The 27,819-nt window shown below is 44.0% G+C and overlaps 1 protein-coding gene across 10 annotated transcripts; it reads right to left on the bottom strand.

Annotated features, from left to right (window-relative positions):
• Positions 1-27,714, bottom strand: LOC118162493 (meiosis-specific coiled-coil domain-containing protein MEIOC-like). 10 transcript variants are annotated; one of them, XM_035318651.1, is made up of 9 exons: positions 27,137-27,444; positions 24,331-24,516; positions 18,994-19,125; positions 15,635-15,749; positions 13,119-13,220; positions 10,795-12,589; positions 8,414-8,548; positions 8,107-8,287; positions 1-6,261 (listed from the first exon to the last, which is right to left on the bottom strand). In XM_035318651.1, exons 3-9 carry the CDS (start codon positions 19,073-19,075, stop codon positions 6,008-6,010), a joined length of 2,664 nt encoding a protein of 887 aa, XP_035174542.1. In that variant the 5' UTR covers positions 19,076-19,125; positions 24,331-24,516; positions 27,137-27,444; the 3' UTR covers positions 1-6,007. The 10 variants fall into 10 exon arrangements, with proteins under 10 accessions (XP_035174542.1, XP_035174537.1, XP_035174538.1 ...); XM_035318646.1 differs by having other exon boundaries at positions 15,635-15,801; positions 27,137-27,442; XM_035318647.1 differs by having other exon boundaries at positions 15,635-15,801; positions 24,331-24,512; positions 27,137-27,442.
• Positions 27,715-27,819: the final 105 nt, after the last annotated feature.

The following is a 27,819-nucleotide window of genomic DNA, read 5'->3' as shown; positions in this document are numbered from 1 at the left end:
AGCTGTAACTATTAGGGACATACATACAACACAGTTGATTATTTAAATAAAAGGAATCAATCGTGTACATAAAAAGACTAGAAAATCACACCGGCCATGATTTATTACAGAATTCTTGTATTTCTGAGACTTTCACACATGTAACAGAAACCTCATCTCTCGACTGCTGTACCTTTGGCTCAGCAGAAACGGTGTGTGAACGTGCACAGCTTGCCTGAAGTTACTTTACACGAGTGAACAGAACCAGCCTCAGCCACAAGGCATCCTGGTGTTCCGCGTGAAACTACTAACAGGAAAAAAAGAGAAAGCACATGAAAGTCACAAGCTCAGGTGTACCGACTTTCCGCAACGTCGGAGTACATCCCAAAGAGATCTGTGAAGTATAATTTTAAGAACGTTACACAAGAGGTAGAGGTAAGATTTTTGCAGCGTTCATCCCACATCCACAGTTGGTTTCTCGGAAATACTTAAGCCGAAATTGACCAATGATTAAAATATTTTATAATCAACAATTGACCTTTTTTTAAAGCTAAATTATACTTTCACATATTTCTGTTGGGTCTATTACATGGATCGAGTCAAAAACCCTCCCGCAGTAATACAACGCTAGCAGTGTAAAATTTCCTGTTTTTAAGTAAATGAGTTTGACCAACGAACATGTAAAAGAGACTTCGGACACCAAACAGTATATTAAAATATAGACACTATTAATCTTCGTATATCTCTCATAAAAAATAAAAGGAAGCTTATTTTTCCCACACATCTCAGAAGTAGCCTAATTCTATGAAAAAATTATGCTCCTTAAGTTATTACTGTGCATAAACAAGTTTTGAACTGGTTGTATTTTATACAGTAAAAAAAAAAATGTAAAGCAACTTTTATCCGGCAATGATTTTACATTGACTCTGGTTTGACTTTCTAACTAACTTTTGACACGTTATTTACAAATAATTTCCTTTTTAAAGCTCATTTGGCAAACAAGCAGAGAGGATTTATAGCTCCAGTTCCTCAAGGTTTTTAGAAGTTGCTCCTAAGCCCGTACACTTCCAATCTGTAACAGCACAGACACACTAAATGCATCTTTTTTTTTTTTTGCACCTTTGATTACAGTATTGCTAACGAAGAAAAACAACAACCTTCCATTTTATACAACTGATAAAATTGATTGGAAAAGTGATTTTTAGTTTCTTAATTAGAACGCAATCTATTAGCAGGTGCCTGGTTTCTATAGAACATTCCACAAGACAAAAAAAAAGTGCTGGTGACAGAGATGAATAAACTGCACAGGAAATAAATCAGGGTCTTGGTACGGTTAAGGCTCTGTTTTCCATCCAGGCAAGTCGGGATAAAACAAGGTGCAAAATTCTCAGAAACCCACAAATTCAGTTCGGCCAAAGCTGTGGGTACATTCCTCAGCTTTAAAAGAAAGCAAACCAACCCTGCTAATCCCAAGTTTGTCAGCAGAGGGAGAAACCTTATCAAAAAGGTCAGGAACACATCCTTCCGGAGTTTCTCGATATCAAATGTTCAAGGTGAACTACTAAGGCTGTATTTACAAAGAGCCTACCTAACTCGAGACACCACGCCAGGAGAGCGACAGATAAAGGACAAAAATCTGTTAAAGCTGCTGGCTTCAGTGGAAGCAGGACCGCAGCCATCCCCTCAGTAGCCTAATTGCAAATGCACCTATTTAAAAAAATAAATATATATATTCTAAAGTCATCTGCTCTCATAGATTCACCAAGGTGCCATATGCCTCATTCGTGTCCAACGTAACGTACAATCTTGAAGAGTTAAATAAACCCGAACTCAAGTTTTTCCATTTTAAATGACGCTTTTAGAAAAAAAATCTACAGAATATCATGGCAATAAGAATTTATCATATATGCTCTCAGAGCAATAAAGGTACAAAGAACAAAAAAGTCAAAGCCCTACTGCTTTGGGTTGCTCCAAAATGCAGCATTTTGACATCACTGTTCCCAAACAGGGAATAAAACAAAAAAATCAGCTCTCAGAACAGGTAGCTTTTACACAAATACATTTTACTTTAAGGTTTGTTTGTTGCATAATCTTCACAGCAATTAAACAAAAAAAAATCCCACATCCTAGAGCTAGAGCTATGACTTCGTATAAATCAGGTACCAGATACATGGTGCTGAGCAGAGCTGAATGCTCTCACTCGGGGAATAATTGATTAAAAAACCAACCCACAGCCAGATAGCTCAAGGGCAAGGCTCATGCTAAGCCACAGAGAGCGATCCTGTCCTCTGGAAGGAGGGCTTCCAGTGTTCCCTTCCTCCTTGTGGCTCCCCTTTCCTTCTGTATTTCCCCAAACTGAGCAGGAGAAGGCCTGGACAAGAGACCAGACAGCCCCAGGAAAGTGTGCTCACCTCATTTCTGGACAAGTGCATAGGTCTAACACCAGGAAGCTTTCCACTACAGTCTGAAGCATCTCCACAACTCTCTGAAGACACGGTGAAGGCTAAAAGGCCAGCAGGTTCCTCAAAAAGCCTCCCACTCACCCGACCTACATCTTCTGCCATGCATTAGCTACACCGCTGGGAAGCATTAACAGGCATACGAAGACATCGTGAAGCCCAGAGCAACAGTTCCTAAGCTGTAAGGCAAATTGTTTCCAAATCATACACGTCCAGGTAGGGAGGGAAAGAGGTTAGCAGCAGTGGTAGATACCAATACCATCGAAGAATAATCAGTCTGGGAAGAAAAAACAATAGGGCTGGCTTAGGAACCATACAACCTGCCACACGCTCCTCAAAAAGCCCCGGAAAAAACAATCTCCCGGTGTGGTGTTCTAGTAAGTAACGACAAACTAACAGCAACTTCTTAGTTTTGGTTTTACATAAATCCCACCAGACTAACTTAACTGCCATGGGGACTCCATGGATACAGAAGAAGAGCCGAGATATTAAACGTTACCAGAAAAACATTTGAAGCAAGCCTTTCTTCTGGGAAACCATAAGGTTGAATCACCAGAGGACTCCAGGTATTTATACAAGGCCACAAAGTTACTGGAATTCTTAAAACCCACCTTGTATTGGAATATGGATTGGAGATTTTAAAGCATTAAGGATCCATTGCTAGTTTTTATTTTATTTTTTTACCTGATTGCTTTACAAATAGGAAAAAAAAATTGAAAAATCAATCCTAAGTCCAAACCAAAACCGTCTCTGGTTTAAGTGTAACCTAGCACCCCAACTCTGCTCAATAAAACGTGAGTAGGATTGGTCCCTAAAAGCAGAAGCGTTACACGTATTCATACCAACACTTCAGTGCAATACGTTCACAACTTGTGCACTGTTGCCAAACTGAACGCTAGGCAGCTAAAAGTATTTTATGCCTGCAACAGAGCTTGCTGCAACTTCAAGTGGCAACTGGATAAAATGGAGTGCTACTTCCCCCGAAATATAAAAGGGCGTGCAATAAAGCAACGGAACTGAACATTCAGAAAGGACTTTTGTCTTTATGGGTCCAGTGCTGTCCATAGTCAAATAATTCAAAGAAATGGCCACAAAATCGTTTTGATAAGAAGACCTGGGGTTTGGGGGAAAGCAGAGCAAGGCAAAGTGAAGCTTGCACACACGGTGCTTGCATGTGTGGGGCATGACCAGGGAAGTCCCATGCTGAACACATTTGACCCCGATTAACTCTCCACAGCCATGAAGCTTTGCTATGGGCAGTCCCACGAGCAATGGGACGGACTGTGCTAGCTGCAGCCAAACGCAGCCACCGTAACCCTTTTTAAGGGAGGTTTTAAACTGCAATGGAAAAACAGAGTGAGCATAGCTACTGGTTTTGAAAACTGAGACGGCTGAAGGCACATTAACTACGGTATGAACCAATTAAGACCACATTCCCTCACAATAACAATTAACACACAAGCGATACAGTAGGACCTACCACGCCCTGTACACCCACCACTACAGAGCAATCCCGCAGGGCCACGATTGTTCTGTAAACAGAAAAGCAGATCAGGACTTCCAAACTCTGACTTGCCGTCAGTACAGTCATCAAAGATTAGTCATTAACTGAAATACTGTAGACTCCACTTCCTAAACTGTGAAGTAGAGTTAATTAGTTCCACAAAAGCAAATCCTGAAATTAATTTGTGCAAATAAATTGCACGCACACAGAAAACACCAAAATAACTCTCTTCAGTACCTCTTTTTAGGCTAAGGCTGCAAATATTCATTTAAGTTGAATTCACTTGCTTTAGGAAAAAATGATCGTGCTACACTAAGAGTCAGATTTCTGTCAACTCCAGCTTTTGAGCTTTATTCAGTGCATTACAAAGAGGCTCGTGTAACCTTGTATCTACGGGATTATGTGGTCACTGCCTCCTTCCAGTTAACAATGGGACTGCTGAGTCTGTATCTGCTCTAGAAACGTTCACAGATCCAAATCTACTGAACATTTTGCAAGTGCATATAGAAGGAAACAATTACATTTATCCACAAGGTGTCGAATTTAACATCAAACATTATGGAACACAAATAAATCTTCATTTTTATCTTTCAACCTTTCTCAATGCTTAATTGACTTTTAAAACAAGACCTGCTCTCCCAAGCCACCCGCTAGTATCCCAGCACCCAGGAGCCGCAGCTGGTTACCAGCATGTGTTAAGAGATCCTGTTACATTAAAGACAGCTGTCAAAGCATTAAAATATTGACATGCCCTATGAACAAAACTGGAACTACTCTTTCCTTTCTAAATCTTCACCCTGAACATCCACACTGACACACGACACTTCTGATTGTCTAAGCCACAAAGCAGAGACGAGTTAACAGCAATTAAGTATACGAAATCTTCCACGCGGAAAACGAATTAAACAGCTTTGGTAATCTAGTATATAGTTAGCTTTGTGTAAATATTCTGCAGACATCCCTTCCCACCCCAAACCCCTATACAGCACGTGTATATTTATATTATAATATACATATTTCCTGAGTAAATCGTTAAATCTGATCATTCGGAAGGTTTGGCAAGAGATTCAACGTTATATTACTAAAATAAAAATTTAAATAAACATTCAATAAACACATTAAAATAAATACGGAATGCTTCTGAAAATCATAGTACCATGAACTTCCATTAGTAACAAAACATTTTCTAATTAAGTGCATACTGTGTTCCCTAGTTCATGGGTTTGAACCCCGTGAGAAGTCAATACACCTAGTTGCTAATCCTGAGTGACAGTTTTATATCGCCTGCTAATGCAGGACTTACTGCACACCTACAAAATCTTTTTTTTTTAAACATGTAAAACATTGTTATATGGAATAAAGGATATGAAATCTCACTCTACGTTGATCTAGGTAGAAACTGAATCAGCAGCACAGCTGCTGAAGCATCTCGCAGAACCGCCAGGAAACACCGACTGTTCTCATTAAACTTGGCAATAACCTGCACGATCGACGGCTCCCGGTCACAGGAACGCTACAGGAGGTGGACTGCTCCGTGACAGGATGCAAACTACTTATTGATCACTTTGGCACTTCAAAGAACCTCATCACGATGCAAAACAAAAGAAAAAACACCTGATTTAAATACCTTTCTTAAATACCTTTCAAATGTGTTATTTTTTTCCTTTGTCTTTTAAGTATGCAAAATTATATCAATAACAAAAGATAATTAAGTTCTTTAAGTTCTGTCTCACTGGTTTCTCGGGTCATGGCTTGAGTCACAGCTGATACGGAGCTTTGGATAAGCAGACAAGGAAATGCTCAGCTACTGTTTAGTTCCTCTTAATAACAAAATTCTTATGCAGCAGACATCGCAACACCAGCAATATTAAAATTGCATTAACACTATTACAGGATGTCTCTCTCAACACCAGAATCACCGTCATAGAATTGCAGCACTGATTAGTTATTTTTAACCCTTTTGCTTTCCAACAGCCCATCAAAACGCCCCCCCCTCAGTACTAAGCAGGCCTTTTGCCCTTCCCTCCCGATCCTCAGCCCACTGCCTCCCTTTGAGTATTTGTTATTAATCCAGAATCCTCATGGGTTCCTCAGGTTGTTCATTTCTGCTTCCTCTCTCATGCTCCACGCTGTTTTTTTCTTGTGTGCTTGTGCTTGGAGGACAAAGCTCTTGCAAGGCCTTTTCAACGTCATCCTGCTGTACTGGGCTGCTTAAACAGATTTTTGGCAAAGTCATCTGCAGCGCGCACCACAACGCGGTACGAGCCTTGCGTGTGGAAGCAGCCAACTCTCTAATGGCAGCTGCCAGAGCCAGAACATCTGCAACAGAAAAACACGTTATGGGTAGAACCAGTATACAAGTCTGATAATACATTGAAAATACACAAAATTTGACCAAGAAAGAGCTAACGTGGTACCCTGTTACTGCAGTGGTTGAATTCCAACAGATATCTATCAGTTGCAAGAGGGGAATAAAACATCTCGCACTACTAGCGACCGTAATCACGTTTAAAATTCACTGGCATAATCACAACGCCTGTGATAGTCTCTTTTGATAGCATTAATTAGGCTTAATTATTTTATCTACAGCAACATTAAACAAGTATGATTAGTGAAAGTACCTACTTCAGGCCAACCAGCAGAGCTTGAGGCCATCCTTTTTTCCCCGCTTGCCTACCTGCCAGCGGCACTGACCTGCTGCTGAACTTCGGCTCCCTGATCAGCAGCAGAACCCAGGGCAGACACTATTTCACAGCAGAAAAGAGTCTTGAGGCTTTTCTGTGTACAGTTTAGACTAAACTTAGACTAGCAACAGCAGCACAACTCTTCTTCAGGACCATATCGACACTGGAAGTGTCACCATTGACGACACAAGTAAATGCAATTTTTCTAGCTACAATGGCTCACGTAGTGGTTCCAGGTACTTTGACTACAAAGTGTTATCAAAAACATGGCTGGTGCTGGGTTTTCTTTGTAAGATGCCTACTTCCTGCCCTATACTTGTGTTTCAAATCACGTCATACAATTTTCAGAGTAATTTTAGAAGGTGGTTTGCTTATGAGACTATTACTTTTAAGGATATGACATCATTAAGAAGATGCCAGACACCTAACTTGTGAGAACTAAGAATTGTGACTCTTTACAGTTCAGCTTTCCCTTCCTATGAGGAAGGCTATCCCACAAAACCAAGGACAACCCACTGGCAGTGCCACTCCAGGGACAGTTAAGTCGGACACTGCAGACCAGAGCTGCGCATGGATCCAAACGAGGCCAAGGAAGTGGAGTTCCCTCTGGAAACCTTTTCCTGAGATGGGTATTTTCTGAGGAAAAGTAATGACCTGCGCCTTTGGGCACTGAGGTTTTGGAGGTATCAGCTGCACAGTCATTACACTGAATAGCAGTTACCGTGCATCCTACTCTACTGGAAGGGAATGCAACTTCTCCTCACAGAAAAATTAATATGCAAAGCATAATTCCCTCAGTTTTATATCATGTATCTACTTTCTAAGAATTGCTTTCCAATGGCAGTTCGTAATACATAACGAGCTAGAGTTTAACTTTTTAGCAATTAAGATGCTTTCAAAAAAATCTCAGTTAGAAAACAGATTTATGGTAAATTCTTGAAGCTCATCTTTTATTTAAGTAGCAGCTGTGCCAGGTGAGAAAAACACTGCCGAATAGCACACAAGGGCTCTACAGAAATACATACTTCTGCTGCAAGTTATGCCGGCTTTACTTTTAACAGAAATTAGGGATTAGAAAGTCTAGTTTCCGGTGGTTTCGTGGCTTTGATAAGGTAAATACCATGAAGGAACACAGCACCAACATATTTTTTACCTGATAAGCTAAAGAGAAAAGAGATGAGCCAAACAGCACTAAAAAAAATAAACAAAGTACATTTTGATATTAAGAACTAGTTCTGGTTAGATAATATCGCTGGACAGATTTTATAGCTGTCTTTTAATAACGAGGAGAAGGCCTCAAAGAGTTTAAAGTAGAAACAAAAGAAAAGAGCTCTTCAAAAAAGCCTAAACAATTTTACCTAATGGCAGGTGTAGACTTTTTTCTAAACGACTTTTTTTTCCTGAAGATAAAATAATTGCTGCATAATTCAAATCACGTATTTTCATAGGTAAATCTTCAGATTTAACGGAAAGTATTTACCTTTCTCGTTACTATAGCGCAGCACTCCTGGTCTCTGCGGATTAGCAGCATTAACAATCTCATCCTTACGCCTCGCTTGTGTTAGGTGGATGGCTTCCGTGTGGTGTTCCAATGTCGCGGATATGTTACCGTGCACAGGGGCACCACGAAGCCTTTCCATTTTCCCTATCAAGGTGAGCACCTACCAGACACATTGAAAACACCAAAATCACTATTTATAACTCTCTATGAAAATAAACCAAAAAAGAGAAATGAAGCATTTAACCAGGTATCAGAGCGCACTAGGCAATATTTCAAGAAAACTTACCCTGGCCTGCTCTCGCAATTGGTCAACGATCAAGCGATCGACACGGGACGGGTTAGCAGGCAGCCGAGACACCGGAGCGTTATTTGAGCTAGATATGCGCTTTCCTGGGAAGTTTCTTGCCAGGTCAGCCTCAGTCTGAAGGGGAAATGAATACCCGTTTTAACTGTCTAAAACTAGCACAAAATTACAACCAAGTTTTTCATTTAAGAGCTCTCAAATACATTAGAAGAACGCTTCCGACTGCATTCGCAACAAAAACACTCCCAAGTACCTGTCTAGACGTACAGCCAGCTACAGAAAAAGAATACTTCTCTAATTCAGCTCTACCTTAGAATAAAGTCCTCTGGGAAGCTTTATTTTAACCAACCTTGGGCATAGGCTAAGGCAGAGATTTTCTTGTTCTGTATACCAGTTACAGAAACCCTGTCTCTCACCGCATCTGTCATTGCATATTATGATTCTAACAAAAGAAACAGATGGTCACAGGAGCACGAGTTGCGTCTGAATTGCATCAGAATTAAACCAGATTTGACAATCTGGCATTGGCTCTGGAAGTCATCAACACAGCTGCCAGACTCTCTGTTGAGCCCCAACACTATACAGCACAAGTAGTGACAAGTAGAGACTAAGCACCACCAAGCCTGGTTTTGGATAGGAGCTTCTTGTACCTGGAGTATAAAAAAAAATAAATAAAACTAGCAGTGGATTCTCTACCTTGGTCCTTCTTCATTGTACAAAGGGACTGAGGACAAAGATTAGGTACCATGGTTCAGGGTAAGGTTAAGTCCGTATTCTGACGGAAAACGTGCTGAAGTCTCTTCCTTTTTGCTTTATTGGCATCCTTACTACTGGGTGTTTGCCCTCTCCTAACACAGAGTCAGGAATTACAGAGCTGAGACCATCAGAAGGGCGAGAACCTCAAGAGCAAACCCTTCCTACTGACCAAGGAAAGGTGAGCTGCATATCCTAATGAGCTAAACAACACTGACACTGAGGCCTCGGCACTGTCCTAGCATAGTTCAGACTTGTCAGAAGCACGAGAGCAGTTTCTGCCAACCAGCATTCGTCCAAACCAGAGCCACAACCAGCAACTAACGCAGTCCAGGCATGTTCCTGTCAGGCAGTGATGCAGTCATCCTCGTTTGAGGAGTAAATATTCTTGCTGTAGGGATGTGAACCATGCTATCACAGCTGGCCTGTAGGACTGAGAAGAGTTTATGCTCATAAATAAAGCTACCTGCAGGCGTAGCTTTCACCACTAAAATTGAGGACTGAGCTTTGTAGCCTGAGTAGACCACCAGGAGAAGTGATCGCTTAAAATGGAGCAGATCAAGCTCACTGATTAAATCCTTGGGATTAAGAACATAATTGAACAAGGATGAACAATCCTTCCTTTAGGATGAAAGCACCAAGATATGTTTTATGAGATGAAGACCAATTCAGTCGTTCCAAATGATTTAATTGACCCCAGTGCTGCACGAGCAGGACTGGCACGGCTGCCTTGTCCCAGAGGAAAGCAGAAGAGTTTTTGGAAAACCTGTTCTCAGACCCAGGAACAAGAATCACCACTTGCAGAGAATTTCTGGTAGATGACTGGATAGGCAGAAAAGAGTTAAGGGCATCAGTGAGCAAAGACGACAAGCAGTTCTAGTTAGACCTCCAAAAACCTAAAAAAAAGAGGTGCTCAACAGCGAGCCAGCTGGGTCAGAAACCTGCCTCTTCTCCAAGGACCAGGAGACTTTTCTAACTGCTAGGACTGTGGATGAGCAACAACCCGGCTGCCAAGGCCTGATGTTGAGTTAGGAGATTTGACTCTTCCTGGGGAAGCAACTCCCGCTCCATCAGAGCTCAGAGCTTTCACTCCCAAAAGTAAGGCATTTATTAGGAGCACGGTCCCCTCGCAGACAAAATTTCTTAAGGAGAACCTGAGGCAGGAACGTGAATGTCTGGGAGTCACATCCACTCAAGACACTGCAGGTGTCTTCTACAGCTGTGTATGGGGTACCCAGGATTATTTCAGCCCCCCACCATCCCCCTTTTTCTTTTTTTACTAAGCCAAAGATTTAGTGAAACAAAATGAAATAAAAAGGGAAAGACACCAGAAGATGACTTTTAGCTTAATTAAATAAAAGACAACACAAGTTTCTCTCTAAGTGACTGCACTAGGGAAGAGTAGAGCCTGGGTTCCAAATTCATCACTTAAAGATTTAGTTAGGGAGAAATGGGGTAGGACAAGAAAAGCAATCCCTGAGCATAAATATGAACATTTGCACCATGGAGATGCAGAAATCACCAGCCTTCAAGAATCAGCTGTGATAGTGCTGGCCCTGGTTGTCACCATCACCTGCTTTGACAGAAAGCCACTATCACTTATGGTTTACCTTCTTCCTCTCTTTCTCCAAAGCTCTCCACTGCTCATAACACTCCTCCAGGTGGGTATGAAGCTCATTAGCGGGTCCGCTGCGATTTCTTGGCGGTCTGTACTTGTTAAACGGTGTCGGAAAGGCGAAGTACGGTGCGGTTATTTCCCCACAAAACAGATCACTGATGAAGGGGTTCAAGTGGTGAAAATCGTCATAATGAAGAAGATCAACAAGTTCTGAGAACGGAAAGGGCGAAGGGGGAAAGTTGAAGTTATTTGCCGATGAAAACAGGCGGTGATTAAACGGAGGGAAGCCAGGATTTTGCTTAAAATCAGCCATTAATGGGAAGGAGGGGAGAAAAGAAGGACTGATGAGATCTGACATGCCACCACCGCTCTGTTCGGGCTTTTTTCGGAACACGTTGAACTGCGGTCGGTTTGGGGTTGCATATCCAAAATGGGGAACCCAGTTCCTTCTGCCTCTTCTATCATCTTTATTACCGTTTTCTTGCGTTTGCTTTTTTTGAAATCTGTGGAATAACTCGGCATCTTCGCTCACAGCATTGGGCTGCGTTAACCAGCTGGATGAAAAACTCGGGGGGAACTTGCGGTGCTGCCACTCCTTGCCGGTCAACGACTCGTGCTGCGAGCGTCCAAAGGGTTTTGTTTGCTTCTGGTTTTCTGAGACGAAATTAGGAAGTCCCAAATCATTAGAAATGCCATTTGAAGGGTGTAACCTTCCGTCCTTTCTTGAAGGGAGGACAGGGGAGAGCTGCGAGAAGTAGGAGGAGTGCGTGACAGAGTGATGGGTGGGAGAACCACCAGACATGGTTGAAACCCCAGAAGATGACTGGGGGCTCGTTACCAGCTGCTTTCCATACACAACATCCGACGGAGCTGTTGGACCTGCAGTTTTTCCATCCAGCCACATATGGTACGGCGAGTAACTCCCATTTTGCATATTTTTGACAGACAAATCATAGTCCGAAGTTTTATGAGAGCACTCTTTAGGACTAGCATGGGTCTTAGATTCATTGTTATTAAAAGCATCCCCCAAAGTTAAGCTCTGATGACCGTTTTGCATGTGGGTTTCCTGTGGTTTTCTGTTTGTCACTCCAGAAAAATTTTCTTTAGATGGCTGATTGAAAAAATGCAGCGGTGGACGAACAGATGACCGTGATTTATGAGCAACTGTAAAGTTTTCATATCTTTTAGAAAATAAGTGGCTGTCCTGGGACACTTTATCCCAAGAGCCATCAGCAGGCTGATTGGAAAGATCAGGGGAATATTTAGTTTGTTCCCGTGCATCATTATTCGTAATGTTGCCCCTTGTTCTTTCAACTTTCCAGTACTCTTTCTGAATGGTAGCGTCGTCTTTAAGTCTGTTTCGAGAAGAAAAATTATTAAAATTGGGACCGATTTTTTCACAGTCCCCATTTAACCTCGTGTGGGCGTAACCGCACAAGTGCTGATTATAGTCGGCACTTGGAAATGGATACCCTTCTTGGTGAACCGAGTTATTATTCTGGAAAGAGGAATTGTCAGGATAACTGTTCTTCAGCATGTTATCAGGCTGAGCGCAAGGGCCAGATGGAGAAAGCCAAGACTCTAGGAGATGGAGATCTTCTAGGCCTCTGTGCAACATCTCCACATCACGCGACTTCTGCAGCTGTTCTTGGTAGTAGTTCTGTGTGCACGTCAGGTTTGAAAGATCCTTATTTTCTACAGAGTGCTTAGATGAAAGCCCTGAGAATTCCCCATTGCTCCCAAGATCAGGTGCCCACATTGGTGGAAACAATCTGGAAAGAGAATTCCTGTAACAAGATTAAACAACATTTCAGCAATATTCGAACATTTTTTTTTTATATACAGTGCCATAGTTCACATCTCAGCATTGGCTTCTGCCTGTAACACAGTCACCCCCTTACATTCTCGCCCAGTCACGCACAGCTCTCCTACAAAATTTCAGGGCAGGGAAGTTCCTGCTGTAGTTCAATAAATGCTGTATGAGATCTGCCTGCCAACGTTGTTTTCTCATGTTTGTAATACATATATATTCAGCACCGCAGATTTTATATTCAGTATTTTAGATTTGACTGTATTTAGTCAACTCTTTATTATTTTAAAATGAAGTTTTTCCTCCAAAAGCTTTGAGATGAGACTCAATTTTTCATTTTTAACAGTTTACTTCAACCGCTTGTTAAAAAAAGAAAAAGCTTTCACATTTCAAGGGCATTCATAAGACCCTTACCTCTGAATTCTGTGAAAACATTCGGAATATATATGGGTGATAAAAGAATGCAGAAGTGATATGCAACATAAGAGTTTTCAGAATAAACTTACCAGTCTGTAACTGGTTCTGCCTTGTTTGGCTCCTCTAAAATGCTTGACACGAGCCCAAACATATCAGGGCCATTGCCAGAGTACGAAAGATTTACCTGTGCCCTGAAAAAAAAATAAAGAAGTCTAAATAAATACATCTTTCTCCTAAACAAAACATATAAAAGGTAAAATATTGATTTCACCTTTAACTTGCATTAGCAGCATCTCTTAAGAGTTCTGAATTTGATGTATTCTCAGCAGCAATACACAGAAATCTCTTCCTTGCATTTGTGAATTCTATAGCCTAAGTCAGGAAGAAGAACCAAGTTCCTTCATCATTTCCTAATTCCTAACTTCTTGCTTCACTGGAGATTTCTCTAGCTGTTACGTGAAGAGACGGGAGCACCAAAAGTCTTCCGCTTTCCAATCAACGCAACTATTTCACAGAACACAACATTTCTTCAAATCTTGACTGTTTCCTTTGTAGGGTAAAAAGGATCATCATTCTCCAGATCTTGAGGGTTCTGATTTATTCTGTTTTGACACTGTTTTAATCTTAATCACTTCTTAAATGTATTTTTTATTTATTTTTTAAAAGATCTATTGAACCATTTTGTAATCCCACTCTAGAAAAGTCAGAATTCTGTGTTGAACCAAGTGATCAACTATCCCTTCCCTTATACAAACCCAGCGTAGGATGTTCTGTGACTCTACATACAGCGAGACTGATACCAGAAATACTAGCAGTGGCAGCACTGGTAGCAAGTGTCAAAAGCTACTGTCAGCGTGCACCAACCAACCCCCAAAATAAGGCAGTATTATACTGCCAGCGTATGCTATTAAGAAAGAAAGAGTGGGAAGCCTAATACGAATTCATCGTTTATGCATTTCACAAGTTGGAATAATTTAAACATTCCAATTTTAATTGTGGCATACGATCAAACCATAGTGGATACCCTAGTTTCTATACTACGAACTCATTCCCTACTCCTCACGATGCTCATATAACTCATGATTTTCCAGATTTTTTGTCTGCCCACCTGACTTACCACGACCAACAGGCAGTTTTATTTACTCTCTACTGGCATGGAGTATTTCAAGCCTTTGCCCAGTTTCATTCTCTGTCCCTTTAATAATTTCACTGTGTTACTAAGGCCAGATGGATCACAAGTGCCTGCAATACTCAAGACTCAGAGTGAATTTCTCCAGAGGAATAAAGTTGTTTCTGGTTTTGCCTTTTTTCCTTGATAAAGCTCAAAATGATGTATGTGTCTTTCTGGCAAATGCTAAAGAATTATGGTGATCTTTTCAGAAATCTACCATAGAGGACTCCATAACAAGTCCACGGGAGGGCTGAAGAGACAAAATAGCTTTGGTCTGAAGGTTGAGAACCCAAGAGAAATACAAATCAGGAAGCCCATTGTCATTGAAAGAGAACTCAGCGATCCTCCCCTCTTTGAGGGCATTTTAAAGCTGTCTGTTTTAATTTGGGGGAAAACAAGGCTTTTAATCTCAGAAGAGAACGTTAATCTTTTCCATCAAGAAAACAAAATTGTGTATTGGACTCACTAATTTTAGCTGGCATGAAAGTTCACTTCTTTATTCTTAATACATGATTTAAGTTAACAAACGATGCAAGCCAGAAAGAGCTTTGCATTCAGCCAGCATTCAAAATACATTTTTTAATGTATTATAAAAATCAAACCTGAGTGCATTAGTCAAGGGCACATGAAGACAGTAGGCTGCCACGTTTTCATGAGCAGCGGTGCACGTATTTATGCTTTCAGTGGCGGATGGGTACCAGACACGCGATCTGTGTCCAGCACCCTCCGTACTGCTCGTGTTCCATGACACTGAGCCACCAGGCAGGATTGTTACGAGCTGCAGCACTGAGCGATGGGGCAAGGAAGGTGTTTGGTTTTGTTTTAAGGAGTTTTCACTTATGGCATTTTCCCATTTCATTCCCTAACAATGAAGCTGTACTATTCTTATCAAACGTTTCAGTTTTTACACAGATACAGGTACACAGACCCCTCACCTTTTCTCACAAGCTCTACAGCAGCTGCTACACAGTAAGTTGAGTTTCTAATGAAGACAGAATCACAGAATGCCTTGGGTTGGACCTTTAAGGGACCTTAAAGACTGCCCAGTCCCAACTGCCACAGACAAGGACGCCACCCACCAGCCCAGGCTGCCCAAAGCCCCATCCAACCTAAACACCAGGGATGGGGCATCCACAGCTTCTCTGGGCAACCTGTGCCAGTGCCTCACCACTCTGAGTGAAGAATTTCCTCCTTACCTCTAATCCAAGTCTCCCCTCTTCTAGTATAAAGCCATTCCCTCTTGTCCCATCAGTAACTGCCACTTAAGAAGTTGCTCTCCATCATTTTTCTAAGCCCCCTTCAAGTACTGAAAGGCCACGACGAGCAAGGTTATCCCATAACCTCTTCTCGAAACAATCCACAATCCCACTCGTGCTGCTCAGAAACAATTTCGCATTGCAGACCACCGTAAGATTAAGCCAAGAAGGTTCATACCTTTTTTTTGTGCAGTCCTGAAAAGACGTTTTTGTGCCCATATCTTCTCCGCGTGCTGACCAGTTGCTGTACAGCCGGGAAGATTCTAACGGAGGTGGCGTGCTAGTAATTGCCCCTAGTAATGGGGAAAATATTTGAGCGTCCATTTTTTGTTTCTTGCTATTTACCTGCGTTGGAAGAGGAAAACAATTGTTCCCGTTAGCTGTTTATGGCAGTGAGCAGTAAAGGCAACAAAGTCAAGTTTGTCTTTTGTATCTTGAGCTAAATCATCTGTGAGGAAAATGAAACGTAAGTATTATAAAAGGATACTGCCTAGAACTTGTTCCTTTCCCTGCCTTAAAGTAGTTGGAATGTGACAAATTTACACATCTCCTAAAAATAAGAAAGTATGTAGTAAAGATTACTTACTGTACAATAACAGGAACGTTGAATAACTGGTGAGAAATCTCAACCATGTACTTAAAATCCTGAAAAGCGTGAGAACATGAAAGGAAGAAACGGTGCTACGACGACGAGTTATTTTAAAATATTTAAACAGATCTACTAAAACCTCATTTTATGGCTCTAAGATTAAGAGCTGCACTGTCCGTAGGAGTCACAGCTACACAGCCAAAATCGCCAGCTCTCTGAGACCGGCACTTGCTACGGGAGAACCACCTCTAAAGCCCTCTACAAGCCCATACAAAACAGAGTTTAAGGGAAATTCACATCGTCTGGATATCATTGTGTTTTAAGTCTCTCTAGAGTCACTGACAGGCTTCTTAAAAGTCATTTTTATCTAAATAATATAAAAAAATTCAGTATCGATCACTACCTCATGCCTCATCTGTTTAAAAGACAAAATACTAAGTTACATTCATTTTTCTCTCTTTGTGTGACTATTTTTCGATAGTAGAACAGTGAAATCTTGCTTGCTACAACTCTCCAGCCAGAACTTGACTTTGTGAAAGCCGCCACAGCCTCAGAAGGCTCTCTTCCTGAATCCAAGTCTGCAAAGCCTACTCCTACCGGGAGCAACCCTTTGACACCACAGTGCACTCAAACGGAAGAGAGCTTAAACTTTCCAGGTGCTACAACCTCGTCTCACGCACCCAAACAAGCCCCTATTAAATAACGGGTTATTTTAGAGGCAGTAACATCCTGTAGAGTGGACACTTGCTGTACTGTTCCACACACACACACGTCGTACAGGACGTGATCCCCCTCCCAGAGACCCAAGTGGCACGACGCTGCTCAGCTGAACCCTCACCTTTGGGAAGGAGCACGGTACCCAAAGGACCTGCTGCAAGGGGCTCCCAGATCGTGCCCAGGTATCATTTAGGACAGCGGGAGCTCACCAGGGCCCGAGTTTTTGGAACAATTTAGTGGCATCAGCAAGCACGTGCCACTGCCTGGGCTCTGGTCCTCGGAATCAAAGCACTCCTTGGCTGAAGTATAAAATGCTTCGGCAGAGCTTAAAAACAGGACCTGTAACTCTTGGATGCATCTTTTCTTTTCAGAGCCCTTAGGCACTGCTGATGGGAGTTGTGCAGGACAACGTGACTACGGCTCAGCAGAGGAGATGCTTCACGTACCCCACACGCAGCCCTTCTGCGCTTCCAAACCACAGAAGTCTCATTTTACCTTGCTCAACAAAATTCCAAACTGAGAAACCTCACCTGGGCTTTATGTACAAAGAAGTAGCAAGTTACAGAAAAAAAAGGATAAACCAGCATGCTGCCTGCTCGTTTGTTTTATTTTCAGACTTCTTCGCTGAGGTTCAGACAGCGTTAATCTCCCTAGCAGGCCTTGCAAAGAAAGGGCTGCCTGCAGAAGCACAGACATCTTTCACTCTAAATTTCAACCTTAAAAAAAAAGATGTACAAGGTAAATCCACGAACAAAACACTGCCTCCAACGTAACCAAATGGCAACCCCTGCAGTCAGGGTCTTACTTCATTCCTCCCACTCTGCAAAGCGTGGGAAAACCTCTGCTCCCACTGAACTACCTCTCAAAACAACAACAAAAGCCTTGCCGTATCTAAAGCCTGGACAGACTGTCTCGGGATATTTTTTCCAAAGCAGAACAAGACAGGGCTTCAGTTTGTTACTGGAAAATGGAAGCTAAGCTCTCTCTCTGCAAACATAACCGGGCACGCTGTTTTCTTTTCCGAGATACCTAGTGCTGTTATTAAGTCACACCGTATCTTCAGATGCGCCCAGAGGGCTTTTTGCTTCCAGGAAGCTCATCACAACGGAGGAGGAAGCAAACTCAAGCATTTACCGAAAAACATTTGAGCTAAACCAGCAAAAAGTCCTTTTTACAGTCAGGTATCCTAAGACTGCCCCACTGCTCTCAGATGCATTTTGTGACCAGTCCAACTCTATCTGGGATGCCAGTAAGTGGCAGCACCACGAGAGCATTACTGCTTCTCTATCGAGTGTATTCTTCTTTGGTTTCTTGGCAGGATAAGCGTTTAGTGTTTATTTCTTGCTTTTCCTGGCAAGATAAACCAAACATATGATAAAGTATTGTGGGTTTTGTTTGTTTATGACTAAGAATAACTTCTAACAACTCCTGCCTACAGCACACAAACCAGTCGACCATTCAGGAGGCACTGCTGGTAACTCTGAAACTAGTGAAAAAAATCAGAGTTCTCCAAGTTGCCTTCTTGTGATACCTGGGAAACTAACCAGCAGGGCCGCAGACAGGTGACAGGGATACAGAATAACTAAGTGGGGGAGAAAATAGGTCGGGTATTCAGATCTTGTGATATTAGGGACAAAAAAAAAAAAAAACGATAGCATGTTACTGGAGACTTGCTTCTAAATCTCAATTTCCTCACATGCAAAGGGCTTGGTAGGGGAAAAGGGAATGGTCCTTCTCTGCAAGACATTGGAAGCTTTTTTCTGAGAATAAGAGGGCTCTGACAGACTTGCTTCCTTTGACAGCTGGGTCAAAATCCTGCAGAGAGCAGAGCTCTGCGATGCTTGCTCAATACAGGGGTTCTGTAGCCCCGTTACCATTAAACGCACTCAGGGGCTACTGAGGCATTTTTTGGTTTGTTTGTTCTAAGCACTGCCATGTGAGTACACTCACTTCTTACGGTCAAAGAATTTTTACCCGGAGTAACTTCCAGTAATTGTTCTTCGGAAGACTTCGTGGTGAGTCTCGCAAACGCCCCTGACAGGGGACACTCAAAGCCCGGCTGGATGAGGAACTGCTGCCTGCCCGCACTGACACCAACAGTGAAATCAGCTGCTGGGTTGGAGGAGTTTTATTTTTTTATGCGGTTATTCAATACGCGTAGCTCGAAAAAACGACACATTATGGAAGTATTTATTTCCGTTTCCGTAGGCAAACGTGCTCTTTGGACTCACCTGTGACTTGCAAGGACCAAGTGTGGCGCTTGGCTTGACCATGTCCTTGGTAGCAGAATGCCAGTTCTCTTCTCTGCCGCATGCAGCATTGCCAGGCAAGCAGAAATTTAGATTCTTATGGACAGATTTAACCTATTTAAAAATAATTAAAGAGAAGAAGAACAATTACCAGGTCAGTGTATTTCTTGTTACGCACAAAACTCTTTTCTAGCCACCCCTCACTGCTCCTCCCACCATCCTTCCATGCCCACAGCTCCTCCGCTCTCACCAACATCGCAGATGCTGGCAGAACGACAACAGTGTTCCTTTCTTGCCGAGATCCCGCATGACAAAACAGCTCGGCAGCCAGGAGCTGCTGACCACGGCTCACACGGAGGCCCAGAGTCTAACCTCCCGTGCCTCCCTTCTGGGAAGCAGATTGTCAAGCTGCTGCCACTGGCACGCCTGCAGTCGCATGCGTGCCGCTCCTCCAACATCAGCTGCCCGTGTTACGGGATGCAGCAGAGCAGAGCCCACGTTTAAACCACACGAGGCTCAAGGTCTCATCTTTGTGAGGTCTCCGCTGACACAGAGCATTAGTCGGTGGAAGCAACAAGTGGGGAAAGGGCTGCTTTTCGTCTTGATTTAGCCTGTTCTAAAACGTGCAAGTCACACCGTAAGTTCTTAAAAATCAGCGCAGCACTCGCTCTTCTAAATTTGCTCTTCTAAATTTACTCTTCTAAAGAAAGAAGCTGATGTCCGGCTGCACACACGTCCACCTGTGGCCGACCTGCTGAACGGCACAACTAGGGATTTACCCAACCTGATGGCCACACCAAAGCATGCTACAGCCATTAATTCAGCCCCCAGACAAGTCGCTGCTCTTCTCTTTTCCAAGGGCTGCTGGAAACAGGCGAAGAGCTGGATGAATTACTTAACCTGTTCTTGGTAGTCAGCTTTTCTGGGATTCCCACAGCATTTCCATCACCTTTTAGCAGAGGAACACGCTCAGAAGGACAGCAAAGTCTGCAGCCAGCAGCAGAACAGTCCTGGGAAGTGTCCTGCAGGCACCTCAATGCTTCTAGGAAGCACCGAGCTTGCAGCTCTAGCACCAAGTGGCCTTCAGTGCACGTTCGATGCACTGACGTCCTCAAACTCCTGACAAAAAGCTCCATGGCCCTCCAACCAGGGGGATCAGACCCCGTGTTTAAGCTAAGTTAGGGGGCTCAGCACTGAAGGGATTCAGGTGCATGCAGCTGCTTCTGGAGCTGCCTTCCCTGCACAGCTCCCTCTTGGGAGAGATGATGAGCAGCATCTTCACACCACCAGTGAGGATTTGCTCTGTCAGTACGTTTAAGCTGCTAGCCTTCACGGATCTTTTCACTACTTGGGATTCATTAGCTGCTCTTCTGCCAAAGCAGACTTAACGGAACCTGCAGTGATGAGCCAAATCATTCCTCTCTGCGACACAGCGCAACTACACGCAGCTTGCAAAGGGGGATTTCCACAGGCTTGGCTTGAAACACCCAAGTTTTAAATTCACACAGCTGTCCAAAAAAAGAGGTAAGTGCAATCTCTGTGCCCCAGCCAACACACCGTCTTTCAGAGAAAAATGGATTTTCAGTAAGTTTGTGAGCTGTCACTTACCTTTCAGGGGGTGATGGAAACATCACTGCCTTACTGGTAAATAATTCATTCGTAGAAAGGGCTTTTGGGGTATGTTCAGGATGGGAGGGTGCTAGGCTGGAATCAGGTGGAAGCAAATGCTTTAGTTACGGAAGTGTTGCCAGCTTGCATTTTGTTAAAACCACACCAAAAAAAAAAAAAAAAGTTTCTCATTGAGCACTTAAATATCAGGTCTTCAATTTTTAAACAGTTTTAAGTTGTTTTTTCTTTTTTTCTGACACTGCTCAAGAACTATGAGCAAAAAGATGAACGACCTCAAGCCCAGCACCTGCAGGAAACCTCCCTTCCATCAGCAGGGAAAACCGAAGACTGGCTTCCTTCCTCCACGTTTGTGCCCTGCCCCGACAACCCTGTAGGAGCAACACCTCCCCTGCCACAGCCTCGCGGCCTCCTCTCTTCTCCTCCAGCACGGAACTCACGGTAATGGGGCTGCATCAGCAGGCCACGACAGATGCTTAAGGTGACTCAGAAGCCTTTCTCTGCATGAGGACACTCTCTTCTGCGTAGACCTGTCAAATTCTACAGCATTTACAGAAAACCATCACCACCAAGACACCTCGCCACCTCTCCCTCAATTTCAGAGCATTTGGCTGATGGTTCAGAGCTTAGAGGAAGGGTAGGTTCCCCAAAAACATCACCCTCAGTATCCTGAAAGAACAGTCCCCCAGCCCTTCGTGCCCGTGCAGCGCCCATCAGCCTGCCCTTCAGCGCTTAAAGTTACCACCAGAAGCTTTGAACAAGCCTCGTAAATAAGGAACCCTCTTAAGACACATGCAGCCACTCTGATTTGGTGAAGGCAAGGATAACACGATCCCCCCCGTACTTATGTACACGTCTGGACACTTGGACAATCCTCTTGTGCTGATCGAACAGAAACAAACTTTGAGCATGAGCCTGAACTTTGAGCTCCTCCTCTCTGATTAACGTGAGCTCTGCTAACCTCAGCGCCCGCTTTTCAACACAAACAGCGGCATCGTCTGAAGGAGTTACATCACCCTCCTCGAGATGCTTTGTGCACGTGCACCCACACTGATGTCAGCGCGGAAGAGTATCAGCATCAGGGCTACACCTAAAACCACAGGGGGGAAAAGAATTCGAAACATCACTTTAAGATTGTAAGTAGATCATAAAGAGGGCATAAAAGCTTCCACTTCCACTCCCCGAGCCTTTACAGGCTGCAGAAATCAGATTCCAAGGGTAAAGTGCTAAGTCTGAAGACCCTCATTTCTTTTTTTTTTTTTGACATGCCTGGTTAGGACTTTTTATATTCAGGCTTGCTTTACAAAGCCACAAGACAGAAATCCTGCTGCAGAATGGATCTCCCATCTGCTCCTCAACTGCAACTTTAAGAAAACATTACCCTTGGAATAGCATGCCAGCACCTCCGTGAGGTGCTTCTTCCTCGGCCAATGAATAAATAAATATTGAAAAAAAATAAAAATCAACATGCAGAGCGCTTCTACAACATGAACATAAAAACTTAAAGAGTGTCAATGGCAGGAAATGAAGCAAGTTAAACACCTGGGAAGCCAGGCAACACAGATTTATCCACAGGAAGGGGGGCTGGGAAGGCACAAGCAGCGTAACTTCAACCTTCCTGAAGTTTTCAATTTCAGAAAGTCAAATGCGGAACCTCCCCTCTTGCTGCGATTTTTGCTTTGTTAATTAAAAAAAAATAAGGAATTACTTTGCCAGTTGGTAGCTAAGAAACAAAGTCCTGATCTGCAACTCATTTAAACAAACGAAAGTTACCAGCATTGTTTTTAACGATCTACAAACCCTGACAGTGCACCAAAGCCCCAAGCACCTCCAACAGCAGAGCCCGGCTATTTCTAAGTCCATCTGCAGGCAGTGACTCAAGCTTCCCATCCTTACGCTGGAGTTTCAGAGGATGTTAACACCAAGAGGACGTGAAGTTGCCAGCTGTAAGACCAGCAAGCACAACTCAGCTGTGGGGTGTCCTTAGCCAGAAGGTCAGATTTGGGACTGAGAGAAAGTTTTATAGAAGTGGTGAAAGAGTTTAACACCTTTATCCGTGAGCAGATTATGATACTCAAAATATTTAGCAACCAAATACAGGCTTAAGTGTTTGAATTAATAAAATATTAAGTTCACTGTAGGCTTCATGGAAATAAAAAGGAACTTAGCAGCAGCTACCTCCATTTATTCACCTTCAGCTCAGTTCTTACCACGTGTCACATCCATCACCTCCTGGTAGGGCAGGGAAACACAAGGCACTGCTACACAGACAGGCACCGACTTCTGAACTCCTCATTTCACAGATAATTAACCCCAAAGTGCCTTAAGTACATTAAAAATAAAAGCACAACATGCAGCTGATATCCTTCCCGACACGTTTCTGTAGAACAGCACTGTGGGTACTGACACACTCCCAGGAAACCTCTCTGTTTAGGAATACAAAACTCCTAATGACGTTACAGAATATTTTTCCTGATTCATTTGGACAGGCGGGCTTTCCGCTACAATTTAAACTCCATTAAATGAAAGCGTACAGGGATCTGTGTACACTATGTATCATTATAAAAAGATTTGTCTCCTAGTTTCATTAGGCTTCTAAGATTAGACAGAAAGCTACTTTTCCCTCCTGGCCACTTCTTCAGTTGGTGAAATTCAAGCAGTAAATAGTCTTCAGGATTGCAGACTTGAGCTAATAATGTCCGGAGGCCCTTTAACAGCTTTAAACTGTTAACAGGAATTAAGGGAACACTATTACCTGCTTGAAAAGTTACTAAGTTTCTCAGAGAAAGGGTAACAGTGAGTATTCTCAAGTCTCCCACCCACTTTGTAAGTCCCTCATCACCCCCCCTATAGAAAGCTCTGGCGGTTCACACTGCACGATGTTTGTGTTTGGAGAATTGTTTCTGCCAGGCACCCGTAGTATGGGATCTCTTGAAAGGCTGGGCACTGCCAGGCGAGCAACCGATTGCACTTTAAACAGCAGCATTCGAGCAACCTGAGCAGGGCTACACTGCAAAACTGCTTCCCAGCTTCCTAAAACACCAGCGCGACTTCAGACACCTGACACCTCTCCTGAACAACAAAACCCCCTGAAATCTCTCCCCGTGGCGAGAACCAAGCTCCCCGGAGACAAACCTGCGGGGATGGTCCCCCCGAGCCGCTCGCAGCAGCGTTCCCAACCTCGCACCGAGGACAGGGCGCAGGCACTGGGACGTGCCAGCCGTACACACTGCAGCCGCCGATCCCTGGGCTCGCGGGTCCGGTGGCGTAGCTCAGCCGGTGCCTCCGCTGCACCTCGTTCCCCTTCCTACCAGTGCTGCCATGGGACCAGCGTCGCGCAGCCGGTTACTACACGCAGACGAAGCCGTTGCCAGGCTATGGACAGCGTCTCCTCTCCACCCGCCAGAAAGAGAGGAAAGCAGCGGGCAAGGCAACGGCCCACCGAGCCCAACTGGCAGCGTGGGCATTAAGCGAGGACTCCACGCAGCTGGTCTGAGACTAGGGGAGTCCCAGAGCTGCAGCAGCACCGCCACGGGCAGGACGGGTGGCTTGCCCTTAGGTGTCACCTCAGGTTTTCTTCAGGTACGCGCCCTTATCAAACACCTCCGCGGCAGCTGAAATCCTCCCCTAGCAGGCAAAGATTTCACGCTGCCGAAGGCCCTGCTACAGAAGCGAAAGAAACGCCGAGCTTACATTTTGGGTCTCCTCGCTTTACAACCAGTCTCAGCCATGTAGCGTCTGATGTCACTGGAGTGCCAGTATGTGGAAGTACTCTGGGAATTGTAGTCTCCTCTCCGACGTGCAGCAGCCACGAGGCACAGGATCCAGGGCTGCAGCCTTCAGAGCAGCCTCCTTCGCACGGCGCCTCGCAGGAACTGCCTGGCAAGCAGAGATGAAGTATTTCAGCTGGGGACTGCTGCTCAGATGGAAAGGAAAAGGGGTCTGGTGCTTGTGAAATGCACCTTCTCCTACTGCCCGCAGGAACAGTGGTTCCTAAACAATTGCTTTCAGGTGATCAATACCTCCAAATGCCTCTAAGGTGTAATCAGGAAGCACTATCATTGAGGAATTAATTGCCATGGGGTACAGCAACATCCTATTTAACAATACAAGGGTTCCTATAACAAGTTCATTGCCTCTTGTACCTCTGGGGTTTTGCTTTCTCCACATGAAGAAATAATTCCCTGAAATGAAAGTTTTGTCAGTGGCCACAGTGCACCTGCCACTCCTGTTCCTGTTCTCCCCACTGAAAGCCACAGCTTGGCTCACTCCAGCTAAATGACCAGGGAAGGATGCAGCGTGAGCAAACAGAGCCCTGTATTTTTAATTCTCATTACGGGAAACAAAGGCTATTTTAGGCAGAGGTTTCCTTGCCAGCTAAAGTGCTGTACCTGACTTACTTTCTCCCCACTTTCAGTCAAATACCTCTTAAGCAGTTACATATTATCACCTTTTACACATTATTCCTTATAAAGATGTTATTTTTTCTACAATTCTTTGCCTTAATTCAGACAGCAAACCCTGATCCTTCCCTCACACCATGTTCTTTCATTCCACAAAAGAATAAGAAATTATTTAAGCACATTAAGAAATCCATAGAGGCAATTGGAAGTGCTAACAGAGCCATTTTCATCATTTTTTCTGGTGGAAAACAAACCAACAAAGCAATCAGCTTGTCAGATAGCTGTACATGAAAGCAGCTCAGTTGCTGGCTAGGACAATCCATCACCAGCCAGCTATCAGTACAGACTCTGGAGACTGGAATAAAACAAAAGCAGAGTGCCAGCAAGTCCCTAGCCATTTTTTTTTTCCTAAAAACTTCCATCTATCCTTCAGCTGAGTTACAATTAAAAGGATACACTGCTCACCCTGAGCAATAAAACCGAAGCGTCTACCATGCCCCTAAATCCATCCTACAAAATAGGAGAAAACTCCTATGACAGCCACAAGTGTTGCATTAGAAATCTGAAAATCGCTTTCTTAAATTCTTGAACAACTTAGTGCAGACAGACTAGAAACTAAAGGACTTAAAAGGTGAAAGAGAGACTTTATCCAAAGATTTTTGTTCCCGAGGCATTTTCACTAAAATCCTTCACAGTCACCATCACCGTAGCACTTACCAGTGACAGCGCTGCTAAAACACAGCCCAGGATTTCCCACAGCACACAACCTCCCCCAGATGTTGTTTAAGTCACTCTATATGGTTTTCCCAACACAGCAGCATGTAGGAAATGTGGGCACGCCTTCCTAACAGCCTCAGCCCCTCACCACGAGGCTGTCGCTGTTCCCCTACCACAAAGCACTTGGAGGAGGTGGCTGTCCTCCTCCGCCCTCCCCAGCAGTCTAATGGGGACATGATTTAAGACCGACAATGTACATCAACGTGATATAGGAAGCTTGAACGCCCACTTCCACGTTTAGAATAAAGTATTTGCACTAATGCTGCCAAAAGTACAGGCCCAGCTCGAGTGTTTCAACAAGTCTGATCTCAAGCCACGCTCTGACGAGGGATTAAAGAAAACAGAGAAGGTCCAAACAACTCCAACGCTATGGCAACACAAACAGTGCTAAGTACAGGCACTCAATTTAGCGATACTGAGATCCCAACGGCTTCAAATGAAGTCTGACAACAAAATTTCACACTCATTTGACCTGGACAAGAAAGGGGAAAGTAAATAAATCCATACACAAATCCACAAATCCTGCTTGGTGATAATTTGTTTCTGCCGCCTTCAGAACTGTGTGGTATGGTAGAACAAGATGGGCTCACAGTCTATGCCAAAAACAAAAGGCAAATGGCTGATGAGAGGAGATTTAAGTCAAAACGTAGCAGATCTCATTGCCTCCAGCCAGCAGAACCCATGCTCCCACCAACAAGGCAAGGAAGGAGCCGGCACCGGTACCTGCACCTCCGAGTAACGCACTGAGTGCCCCTCCTGCTCACAGAGATGTGTGGGCAGAGCTGGGTTTCAGCAGGGATTGCTATGAAGTAGTCAGCACGAGCTGTCAAACTGTCGTGTATTGAAAACGCTGGAGAAAACAAGCCTGTTAGAAAGGCAGGGACACCGCACTCTTTGAGGAGAAACGCGTGGCATTTGCGACTCACCTGCGCAGCACTCCAACTCACCAAAGATTTCAAAGGTCTTAGCAAAGTATCAACAGTTTACAAACATACTCAAAGCGTTAATAAAGCTATCAATAAGATCAAGGAGGCCACAGCAGGGGATTCACTCAAGCAACAATACGATTGCAGGGCAGGCAGTAGTGATTTCAATAACCCCACAAACACCTGCATGCACAGCAGACTCAGCACCAGCACTCCTTTGGGACCCCTTACCACACTTTTAGGCTTTTTGTTATGAAACGTGAAACTGAGCATTGCTTCCAGAAACAAACAGAAAGGGGAAAAAAATGAAACCACACACACTTTTTTTTTTCCTGAAACCAACCATTTCAGGGTATTCCCCTCAACAGTCTCAGAAAACGATGCCTGTCTTACCCTGTTGGGGTTTCAAGCGATAACCCTTGCTTGCTTCAGAGCTCCCTCCTGCTCCCTGTCGGGTCAGAAACACCACCCCTTTGGGGTGCCAGCACCCCTCGCGACCCTTGTAACTTCTGACAGATACCCAGCAGGGCACAGGACAGACACGAAAACCTGACACTTTCAGAGACAATCCTTTATTTATTTACACCACCACAGGGGCTCCCCTCAGCTCTAAGGGAGCCCAACAACCCCACTGCAGCAACAGCCCTGCTCCTCACAGGGAAAAAGCCCCTTCCTCCCCTCACAACCCCCGAAGCCCCAGGGCCCGCCGCCATCTTAGCCCTTCTCCCCCCCCCCCTCACCGCCCGCCCCAGCCCGCCCCCCCGGCCGTTGCTGCCACCGCCCACTGAAACCTTTTTGTTTGTTTGTTTTGTATATATATATATATTTAATTATACATGCCCCCTTCTCCTGCTGCCCACTGGTCCTGGATGCAGCCCCCGCTCCACCTCAGAAAGCCCAGAAATTTCTGCCAGGCAGGGCCACCGCGGTTTTTAAATAGCCACAACAATGCCTTGTCCCGTAGCTGCGTGTTTACAGATGTAATCTGTTCTGCCTGACGTTTTTCAGCTATATTTAGTCTGAGACAAGCACCTGGTGTGGGATTCACCTCACCTAGCTTCTGGGGAGGTAAATAC

Source organism: Oxyura jamaicensis, chromosome 2 (assembly GCF_011077185.1).
Source record: "Oxyura jamaicensis isolate SHBP4307 breed ruddy duck chromosome 2, BPBGC_Ojam_1.0, whole genome shotgun sequence".
Taxonomy (NCBI): Eukaryota; Metazoa; Chordata; class Aves; order Anseriformes; family Anatidae; genus Oxyura; species Oxyura jamaicensis.
This window is presented reverse-complemented; position numbering and strand designations above follow the sequence as displayed.